At 40.7% G+C, this 12091-nt stretch overlaps 1 protein-coding gene across 2 annotated transcripts in view; it reads right to left on the bottom strand.

Annotated features, from left to right (window-relative positions):
• pax7b (paired box 7b) overlaps positions 1–1101 on the bottom strand; it is a 52689-nt gene extending 51588 nt beyond the window's left edge. For both annotated transcript variants that reach the window (XM_080853509.1, XM_080853510.1), the window contains exon 1: positions 918–1101. In XM_080853509.1, coding sequence (XP_080709635.1) covers positions 918–1002 — 85 coding nt within the window. In that variant the 5' untranslated portion in view covers positions 1003–1101. The remainder of the gene's footprint in view (positions 1–917) is intronic.
• Between the last annotated feature and the right edge of the window lie 10990 nt (positions 1102–12091).

Raw genomic sequence — 12091 nt, 5'->3', positions numbered from 1 at the left:
TGTCAAATCATTTCATTTAAATTAATATAATCTTGATTTATAAAATGAATGTTCAGTGACCTGTAAATTATACTTAAAATATGTGTGGTGTTCGGTCACTGTTCACTCTAAATTCAGAGAGACAAAACAAGCAAGCGGTGGAGAAATTAGTTTCGTCCATTTTTTTCTAAAATAGAAATAAATTAGTACAACCTAGGCCTACTCGCTGTGTTGTTTGGTCGTATTTCTGTCATATAAATCGTCTTAAAACACAATTTATTCAAAACTACAATAGTCTGTCTTGCTAGGATTTTCCCATAATTTGTAATTAAACAGACAACACTTGAATGGCCTATTGGGAATCCAAGGGGCAGCAACGATAGCTGCATCATCCCGTTTCACTATTCACAGTCATGATGTACAAATATTGATGTAATCCTTTGATACGTCGCTTTGCAGTGTATTTTACATTCATTTGTAGCGCCAGGCCACTTCAACAAATCCTGGATATGGGGTAACTGGTCAGCATCGTGTTTGGTCTTTTATTAAGACCACTTGAGCACGAACACCGTTTCTGCGAATAGGCCCACAGCCCACATGAGTATGAATATTTTTTTTCGATGTTCCTCCTGTGCTTTCTTCATACATAAGCTAATTTTAGATTGGTTCTGCTCCAGAAATACTTCACAAATTGTTTGTCTGCAATAATTGATCAATTGAACACCGCCAAAACATTGGGAAACCTAATTGTTGGGTTAAATGTTATTTAAAAGCTAAGACACCATTTAGGTTTATTTGATGTGAAGCATTTACGCCTGCAAATATAATTTAGTTTTTTAAATAAATATATCTACATAAACTAGGCATGTGCAAACAATTGTCAAAGTTGTAATCGCCACTGACAGAGCATTGCGCCCATTTGAAGGAGCTGCACATACCTTCCAGTGGAAATCCAGTACGGGGGTAGTTTTGTCCAGGCGCCGGTCGCATCATTCGAGGTACAGTTCCCGGCAGAGATGACATTCTTCTGTAGAATTAACTAGCAAAACGAGTCTGATGTTCAAATAGTGAACACAAGTCCAGACTTGTTGATGAAACTGTCTTTGGAGAGGTAAAAATCTGCGAACTCCTTTGGTCACCAAGGAAAAAAGAAAAAGAGACATCCAGCCCGATGGGTTTACAAGTTGTGAACCTCATGCAACGCTGGAAAATACAGCTATGTCTCCTGCGATTCGGAGAGAAGCATGAGCAAAATAAGACAACCGCGAACAAGGTGCAGCGTGCGCGCACGGTGGGAGGGGGTGTTCCTGACACTCTCAAGTGGACAAAGGTTACTTAATTCTTTGCAGTGTTTTGCTAAAAGGTCTCGTAGTTTTTGATGACAAAGTCCGCTTGGAGGTTGAGAGTAGTTTAAGTGGATAACTTTAACGCGCGGTGTAGGAGGGGGGTGTCGCGCGCTCCGATAGGCTCTCGCAGCCTTCTTTTATTCATGAGGAGGGAAAGAGGCTCTGCCAAGTTTTTTCGGCCAATGGTAAAAAAAAAACCGGCAAGCGACGCAAACACACTTCGTATCTTTTCATTCACTGCACACCGCCTCTTCTCAGTAGAAAACAAACAAAAACGTTTGATTGATTAAAAAGGCCACATGGTGGGTGCAGCAGCACGTAGAAAAACCAAATGATGGGTTTTATTAAGTGAGCACAGAACTATACATACAGGGTATGTCTAAATGCAGACACTTTTTTGGCTCGTGCCTGCAAGCACAATAAGGCGTAAACGGTTTCTTTATTTGCTCTCAGTGCTACATTTTCCTCTTGTAAAATCAGAAAATCAATTCATGACTAAATGCATTCTATATATTTTATGAATGTATTGGTTTGATCTAATTGCTTTAGGGTATACATTACAAAATGTCTTCAACTTCGGTTAATAATAATGTGTTCACTAAGCATGCTCACAACACTGTACAACTGCATAGGAATAGTTAAATGGAATCCTCTTCCACCCTCTATCCTGAAAATCTTTATTCCTATCGAATGTCACCTGACTTGGGAAATCAAACAGTCTGTAATGCCAAATCTTGTGTCGTCTGTAGAACAGGTAGACTGGCTGGCACGCTAAAACAAAAGCCTGCGTTGACACAGAAAATACCTGCGTCGTGGCCAATTTCTTTGCAAATAGGCTGCTTACTGGTGTTTGAACAATTAATAGCCTAATATAGGCTCAAGACTAGGAATAATGTGCGCCATATACAGGCCTAATTTGAGCATTTTACAGCGAGTATTTTAAATCACCAAGAAACTAATACGGGTAGCAAATGAATTAAAGCGTGGAAAATGTTACAATTCATAACCTAAATAAATGACCCACGCAGGTGTTGGCTCTGGCACCTTTGAGGGTCAGGTTCAGGTTTGCTGTCTCGACTTACAAATGGTAAATATAACGTTTAGGGTACGCAATCACTTCCAGCTTGTGCGCTTTTGGGACCTTAAGTCTGTATTAACACACAAAGAGCCAGCCAGGTTCCAAACCTTAAAGCGTTTTTATTCCAAAAGTAACATAGTCTAACAACCACGATTTTAAAAGGGAAGAAATGTCAGTGACCTCCGCTTAGTCCGCTTTGTAAAATTCCAATAGGAAATGGCCAAAGCATTGGGTGGGAATTGCCATGAAATAAATCGTTGAATAAAAGCAATTTCACAAGTAATTTTTCCAACAATTAGGGTGCGGTGGGGTGAAATTTCGATTTCACATTTAGATGCGCTGGTGGGGAGGTCCTGTGTGACTGCTGCCTTAATAGTTTGTATAGTAGGTGAAAGGCCTCTCCATATATTAGGAGGCTGCGCCACAGACACAAATCTGAGAGGTCTGTAAACATTTGTGTTAAATGTTCCACTCACTAGACCTGATTGAATTCTATCTAAAAGGTGGAGTAGTGCAGCCTGTCACGGTTTTTCTTTTTATCTTTACCTTTTTGTGTTCACGGGGATAAACAGTTTTGGACTATATGAAACTCATGTTATACATTGACAGGTTTCAATCACACACATATTATATGTGTATTCCATGGCTTATCTATTTCTTGAATGCAGATTTATTTGCCTCCCTGCAACCTGTTATAATGACTATTAAACTGCGTGTAAAACCGATGACCTCGTGAGATCATGTATGACAGGTGTGGGATATATTTCTTTCTTTCTGTCTTTCTCTCGCGCTCTCTCTTTCTTTCTTTCTTTCTTTCTTTCTTTCTTTCTACAAGGCTGTAGACTTGGCTAAATATTGAGACTTATTGTTTGCCACTTATCATCAAATCAAGAGTGTATTGATCTGAAAAAGAGGCGAACATGATTTTGGTTGTTGTAATACTCCAGACAGCAGAAAACTTTCAAAATAGATTCTTGAGGGAAATGGTCAGTGGCGCCCTTTATAACAGACGTTACTGTGAACAGTAGAGGGCGCCAAAGGACCAGAAAATGTATGATTGTCGTCCTGTCGTATTGGCCCTTCATGGTCTTACAAATGAGGCTGTCAAAATACATAGTTTCTGTTTTAGACTGGCCTGTGGATGCTGCTAACGACATGGTTTGCAGGACCTCACACACTATTAGGTGTGGAGTTCTACATACGCTTCAACAATATTTCTTCTGAGAACCCCAAGTACTTCAGGACAACATCTTTTGATGTGGTCTGTATTTTCTTTGTCGTTCTAATTTTGTACAAGGTTGTTACTTAAGTCAACTTCCTTGACAAACTAGATCCAGTGTTCATGAAGTTTCTTGCACTACTTGAGAAACATCTGGTAGTCCGGAAGGTACCTCTTCCCTGCTGTTAACAGTCAAAATGCAGTCAGAATGCAGCAATGAACTGATTACAGTCAAGCCATACTATCAGAAAAATAGCAAATTGCAGTGGCATGCAGTTCAGCGTTTATGGAACATCTCAAATCCTTATGGTTAAGTCCATCCCACTGTTGAGGGAACCTCATTTAGATTCATGTACACAAATATATTCAAACCCAGGCTTTGGGAAACAAAATCTGGAAAATAATTTCCATAATTAAGTTGGGATTGCTTATTTACAAATGAAAATCCTGCCTTTGTTGACAAAATGCTGAAACGGAAGGGATTAGGAATTGCTGTGATGGAGACTACACAACAGATATTCGTTCATCCAAAGAGCCAGGACACTTGTGTTTTAACCATTTTGAGGGCTGACAAGGTCGAGTAAGCATAGATGTATTCATGTTTAAGACGTTGATCTTTTCAGAGATTTTACCATGGAGTTACTTTAATGTTGTAGTAGTCCATATGGAACACAACAGTGAATTGAACAGTTAGACATCAGTGAACAGACTCTAAAGGAATATTTATAACTAAGTGCAGAATTCGAATGCCAAATCTTGTAGTTTTATAGAAGAGTGATTGTACTATTATGTTGACAAATTAAAGAAGTGGTTGATGGTTGATTCATAGATCCAAACAGAATGTACTGTATATTTGTATTTCATGGTCACATCACATTAACATCTGCATCCGTGGAAGTCCTGCTATATCAGGGACATGTCCACATCTGTGAAGAGTTGCTTGAATGGGTTATGGACTCCTGGTGGCAATGGTTTCCATTGAGGTTTCTCCTTGAGGCTCTTTGAGGCTCGCCTTGCAGAACAGGAAGAGAGACCCTATGAACACTAAATAATGAGTCATACAGTAGGCTGCCAAAAGCCAGGGCAGCGGACCACAGACAACGTCTCAGTGGCTTTTATTCAGTCCTAGGTCTCAGACAGGGGGTGGGGTGGGGTGGGGGCGACGTGTCTGCTGGAACACACTACAACACTGCTGGCACAGCCTGGAACAGGAAGGTAGCATCTCTCTCTCTCTCTCTCTCTCTCTCTCTCTTTCTCTCTCTCTCTCTCTCTCCCTCCAGAGGGAAAGGGAAAGACAGGAGGGGAAGGAGCAGGTGCATACAATCCCACAAAGCCCAGTGTGTGTCTGGGGTGGGGTTCCCCATGACATGTTAAGCGTTGGGCAGAGGCAGACTGCAGCAGCTGGAAGCTGTTTAGGGATGTTAAATCACTGCGTGGGTAATGGCACCTTGTCACCATCTATCACCAGAGCAAGGGGAAAGAATGTCAGTGATGTAGACCTGTAGTGCTGTATCTCTCTCTCTCTCTCTCTCTCTCTGTTCTCTTCTCTCCTCTGCCCCCTTCTCATTAATAAAATCTACACGCGTTAGCCTATGGTGGGTTACAGGGTTAGGTACAGGTTTTGGTGGTCGTTGCAAATATTCAAATGAGGGCTTTGAAGGCTGAAGTGGAGAAGCATCCATGCCAGTCATCCCAAGCAGAGAACTGGAGACTTGACCTCTGGTGGACTGTGGTTGAACCCCTCATCATACACCTACATGCACCTACTGCATCAGATAGCATTTCCCATGTAGGACACCTCCTCCTTTAGCAGCTATGTAAGAGGGTGAAGATCTGATAACTGGCTTGGAAGGCGACAAACTGAGTGACCGGTTTTATATTCCTTGCATTCCTGGGAAGAGGAGAGCCAAGGGATGACACACGTTAGTTAGAGGCATTCATGGTTGTGACGAAGTTATGGGCCTGACTACAGTGATACATTTTTACATTAGCATATTGTTGTCCCGTGAAGATTTTGGCTTAATCTTTGTCTATGTATGTTGAACATATGCACATACAGTATACTGTACCCTGTTCTTCTTTAAATAGATATTTTAAAATATCTCTCTATTCTTGTTTATTACATGTGTTTGGACAAAAACAAGTTGCACTGATTCCCAGCAAGGTGTTCAGTACACTGTTTCAAGATCTGTAATCTGTTATTGAGCTTAGATGCCAATGTTCACTTTTTAGTATAGAAAAGACCTCCAACCTATGATGTTTGATGTTATTCCATTCAGAGGGCTTCACACTAGCTTGACCAGACCTTTCTCTCTCTCTCTTTCTCTCTCTCTTTCTCTCTTTCTCTCTCTCACTCACTCACTCACTCTCTCTCACACACACACACACACACACACACATTAATCGACCATCTCAGAATTGGAAAATAACAAGGGTAAATTGAGAGCATGATGGGGCAAAATCGTAAGAGTGTCATTCTCAGTGTGTGAAAGCTGGTGCGCCTAGAACAATAAGCCATTGCCAACATATATGCTCACTGCTATACTGCTCCCATTGTCCACGTACATGCTCACTGCTATACTGCTCCCATTGTCCACGTACATGCTCACTGCTATACTGCTCCCATTGTCCACGTACATGCTCACTGCTACACTGCTCCCATTGTCCACGTACATGCTCACTGCTACACTGCTCCCATTGTCCACGTACATGCTCACTGCTATACTGCTCCCATTGTCCACGTACATGTTCACTGCTATACTGCTCCCATTGTCCACGTACATGCTCACTGCTATACTGCTCCCATTGTCCACGTACATGCTCACTGCTATACTGCTCCCATTGTCCACGTACATGCTCACTGTTATACTGCTCCCATTGTCCACGTACATGCTCACTGCTATACTGCTCCCATTGTCCACATACATGCTCACTGTTATACTGCTCCCATTGTCCACGTACATGCTCACTGTTATACTGCTCCCATTGTCCACGTACATGTTCACAGATACTGCTCACAGCAATGACTACAGCAATATGTTCCATAGTCCATTTGAGAGTGTCACTAATTTGGCATGGTCATGTCCTGCCAGACAGATTTATAGGTCATCGCATATGTCACTACATAAGATAACCTATACATCTGCAAGCATGATTTCTTAACATGTGACATAATACTGGTCATATCTGTAGATCTCAAAGGTTTTGGGTGGCCGAACCTAATTTACACAGCTGCCATGTTTGAGAGCAAGAGTGTATCCACAAGACTCTGTCTTTTTCATGCCAGTTGAGAACTTTTAATTACAAAATCACACTAGTGATGAGCATTGTGGCAAGGTTGGTTTACAGAGATCAATGCATAAACCATCTTGTTGCCAGTGCAGTTTTCAACCGCTGCTGGGTCGGTATGGCAGTTGGTAGGAAAATGTGATTTGACTAAACGATCCTGAAGTTTAATGAGCCATTTAAAGCAGCATTGTGAAATGTTTACACTTTATAGTAACATTAACAACTTTGGTGTAATGAAACAAATTTGTGCCAAAATGTTAACTTTTGGGAATTTTAGTTAGAAATGGCTGCCATTCTTGCAGCACTTGTCTATAACTGAATAAGTGAAATGGGCTACTTCATGCAGTATTCATGCATGTTGTCTTTCAGAAATCTGTCATAAATGAACTCATTTTGTGATCACACAAATGATCGTCTTCACGCCCAGTTACCTCTTGAAATGTCTGCATATGTCGAGCATGTGATGGTCATGTGGGGGAACATGCCATTCATTCACCCTCACTCCCTCACCCTTGTGTCTGGTCCTTTCACACTGGACCCTCTCTGGCAGGCAGGCGGATCCCTTTCATCTGCGGCCGCCTCTGCCCCCTCTGCCTGTGCAGAGTTATGGGAGGACATGTGTGAGAGCGAGGAGGTCGGGACCCGTGGGAGAACTCCTGCTGGGAGGCCTGGCTCCCCAGCACTGCCTGGCCGACTCCCCTCCATCTCTCGCTCACTGTGCAGCCGCTCCTGACAGGCATGCCCACTATACTGTTTCATTCCTGGTCAAACATTGTCCCAAAATTTAAAAAGGCCTTGGAGTATGCAGGTCTTGCAAAGTTGAAGTGCTGACTAGTTAAAAAGCAGAGCGAGATGGACTGCTGTCGATCAGAAGAGAAACGGAACGCATCCTATGAGAGCCAGGCGGAGCGGGACACATCTCAGTGGCAGATGAAGTGCAACTCCAGAAGCAGGTGGTCAGAAGAGTTGTATGGGAAACCTAGTCTGTTTTGCTCTCAGGTGCTAGGTTATAGAAATGATGGCACTGAGCACACCTTTGTTAGGCCACAGGAACTACAAATTTGAATGTTTCATGCCATGGAGTTATATGTCCTACGATTCTTTACTGGTACCGGAGACTAAGATGTTTTCCCCAAAATGCTGAGGTTTAGGATGAAGGAAAAATTCTCATAGTTTTGTTGTTAATATAATTAAACATAAAGATCAAAGTAAAACTTTTATCACATATCCTCATTGGACCTTTTTTTTATTCATAGATGAGAAACTAAAAAATATTCAGTAATTCTCCATTATCACAGCTATTCACTATTATCATTATTCATTATTCATTATAATCTATACTTCACTCAGTCATCTTTCTGTTGTGAAGCAGTAATCAAAGAATGTCAAACTAGTGGCTTCCTTCTTGACCCAAAAGTCTACCCACTTGATATTTATATAGGCAGTGCACTAAAATTCATGAATAATCTGCTATAAAGTTGCCAAGACATGAAATGATGATACAATGATATCATAAATTATTGCCTAAAAATGGCTGGTAAAATGACTGAGTGCTGGTGATAATGCACTCATACAAGTGTCATACATCAGTACTGAGTGCTGGTCAGGGAAGGTTGACAGCGCAGAGAGCTCATTCAAAGCTGAATTCCCTAATTATTTATAAATGAACTGACATGATCATCAGACAACAATCTAGATGAGACCATGGGCAAGACCTGCACCTACCTCTGCCTCTTGATATGATGGCTTTTCATTGAGTCATTTTCTGTTCGGCCTGATGACTGCATGCTCACTCCTTAGAAGGGCCAATGTCACTCACACCGTTTTATCTGTTTGAACCATTTTAGCAAACACTATGATTTGGCAAAACATTTGTTTGACAGATGTCAAACAGATAATATTAATGAAATTATTTCTCTAGTCTAAATGTTTTGAGAGGAGGATATTTTCCAGGTTGTTGCTCTTTGCTCCCACCCTCTCCCCAACAAGACTCCTTTTTTCAGTTTATCAGCATGTGATATACTGGTTGTTTTTTGCTTTAATCAGTTAGTGCAGCCTTTCTTTGAAAATGTCAGAGAGAAAGGACTCTGTTGAATGTAGATGAAAGTTGCAGACCCAATTTTGCATGCTATCCCAATTGGTTTCACTAAATCAATCTGCAGGACTGGTCCATGAAGAGTAGATCATTTGATGCCCCTGATGGCCCTGATGCTCCACTCTAACATCTGCCCTTGTGAATCTGTACCGGTTTAGTTTTTTTATAACAGATCTGGCATTAAAAGGTGGATGGCTTTGGTTTAGTGCTCTGTTCCCCTTTGTCTTTCCGCTGCTAAAATCTGCTATTTCTTATTTGGGTTTGAGCTCAGGTCCCTGTAGCTCCTGCTGATATGTGGTAATCTGACCATGTGATCATGGTGGCCCTTCAAGCCCGACATGCATGCCAGAGAGACAACTAGGTGTGATCTTTGAAGGCCTCAGAATCATGAGAATGTACGGACAAAATATTCAAGTTTTCCGGGGGAGTTGACGGTCACCATAATATATCTTTCAAAGTTGACCACTGCCTTTGCTTAGTAGGCCTCCTCTCCTAGTCAGTGTGTTGCAGATTAAAGTATCGTTTTTATGCTTCAAATCTGTGTTAAGCAGTGAATGTTGTGACCATACTGAACGTAAATGGCAGTACTTTTATGCGTGGCAGTCAAACTAACACAATACTCTGGACAAGAAAAATCCATTTAGCAAAACTGACCCCGGAATTTCTGTAGCTGTCATTCACATTAAGAGGGCATAACGGTTTCAGTAAAATAGTGAAACAACAATATTTGCTTAAATGAAAATCATCTTGAAATCCCATACAACTTGATCGTCCCCATATTAGGGATGGAACTGATGTGCACAGGGGTGTGATTGATTAGCCTAATATTTCAGTCACCACAACTGTCCCCGGTAATCTGAAATATTAGATGGATGTTTGACACAGAAATGGTAGATGAGTAATCACACTTTTTGACAATGTATGAAATTTGAATTTACAATATCAACAGTAGCAAAACTCGCCCATCACAAGTCCTATGTTTATGCTTTCACTGATGCCTGCATTTCATCTCATCTGCAATTTACACTTGTGAACCTTTGTTCCATAAAAAAAGTCCTTAACCATAACCACTTTATTTCAGTTCTCGAGATGGACTTGAAGCTGTTATTTCATTTAATGTTACATTTATTTCTGAGAATATTGATAATCCACACACAATAAATAGATATTTTTTTGGGTTATTTTTTTGTGTAATAGTATTTAAATGTCAGTTGATATAAACATGCATTTTAACTACTCCATATACTGTATTACAGGTAACAGAAAATAAGCATTTTTTAACAACTATTCATTCATTAATTTTTTTAACAACTATTTACAAGTAAAAACAAATGCAAAGTAAAAGGGGAAAATATCTGATAAACATAGCTGATTTTGTATGGTGGGATATTTTTCAAATGTGCGCTGGCATTGTATCAGGTCATCCGAGCATCCCTAAGTTGTTTTTTCACAGGCGATTATGTGTCACAGGCCTGCCCCAGAGTCCCGAGGAGCATGAGACCTTCATGAGGGGGCCAGGCACCTCCGGAGATCAATGTCCGCATTTTGTTGATCAAGCAATGCAGATCCACCATGCAAGATGCATTTCATTTGCTGCACAGCTCTCTGAAGTGTCCATTCATGCAGAGATTTTACACACAAAAACACTTGGCGTGATTATGACGCTGTTAAGTTGAATAACAACATAACCAGTCTTTATTTGGCACAATGTTCATATTATAGGCTTACAGATTGTTGACTGCTCTGGAGATGGTCATAGTCAGCAGGTCAGGCCATCTCTCAAAGACAACATGACAACAGGGTGATGTGCCGTCTAAGACCACTGAATTTATCACAGCAAGAGCAAAAGGAATGGGACTAAAACATTCTCTGTTTAGGAACAATTTAACCAAAGCAAAAGAATAAAATAAAACTACATGAGACATTTGCAGTATTCCATCTAGGAAGATCCAAAAGTCTAAATGGGCAATAATCCCTATCATAATTGATGCCCTCTTCACAAGACAAGGTCAGACCACACTTAACTACATGTTCTGTCTTTAATTAATATACAGTGGATGGCCCTGCTGAACCCTGCTGAAAGTCACCATTTTCACAATTAAAACTGCTAAATTGCACATTTTCCCAATCAGAATCTATTCCTCACACTATGCTCTATTGTATTTCCAAAGGCAATTTTTTTCTGCTAAAATAAAAAATGAATAAATAAATAAAAACTATAAATTACTTGCATAAGTATTCACACCCCAGTGTCTTTGAGTTCCGGTTTAAGGCAGATGACAAATTATTCAGAAATGATACAGAGGTATTTCTTATGTGACCGTACTTGATCATCATTACTGCCTATGGGTGGTTAAAGGGTGGTACACTCTCTCTAAGGTTCATCAGCCAGGTTATGAAATGCCAGAGGAAGGTAAGACTAACGAGTCTAAAAGGTAACTTTAAATGTGTAAGTAAGGAAAAGACTCTAAGAAAATATCCATGTGCTTTGATCTCAAATTTAGCACCACTGGATCCATAAGAAAAAAGTAGAAGTTGCATCACACTACCCACATGCATTGTACTAAAAGTTTTTGCCCAAGCCAAGCATTCGAAGAAAACATTAACTGGTAAGGGAAGAGACCACAGTCAAGCCATCACCCCCAGAATCTGCAAAGTTTAGTGACTAGAATTAGGGTGCATGTGTAGGAGTCCTCAATCGTAAGCGCTATCCATAAAACTGGACTCAACTGGAGGATGGCAAGAAGAGGCCATTGTATTAGAAGATCCAGACTAAAGCTACATGTTGCAAATCTAACACTGCCAGTGCCTCAAGAAACACCATCCAAATTGCAAAACATGGAAGTAATAACATTATGATGTGGGGATATTTCTCGAATGCAGGAACTGGGAAACCCTTTTTAAGTGAAGGGAGATTAAATGGACATAAATTCTACATAATATAACAAAACTCGTATCAGTTTGTTGTACACTAAGGCTAGAGAGCAGGGCCGTGCAGAGACCTCTGGAGGGGCAGGTGCTCAAAGTTAAAAAGGGGGCACATGTAGCACGGATTTGTAAAAATATATTTATCTAGGCCTTTTCTA

Source organism: Sprattus sprattus (assembly GCF_963457725.1).
Source record: "Sprattus sprattus genome assembly, chromosome: 16".
Lineage (NCBI taxonomy): Eukaryota > Metazoa > Chordata > Actinopteri > Clupeiformes > Clupeidae > Sprattus > Sprattus sprattus.
Note: the sequence above shows the minus strand (reverse complement) of the source record. Positions and strands in the feature narration are given on the sequence as shown.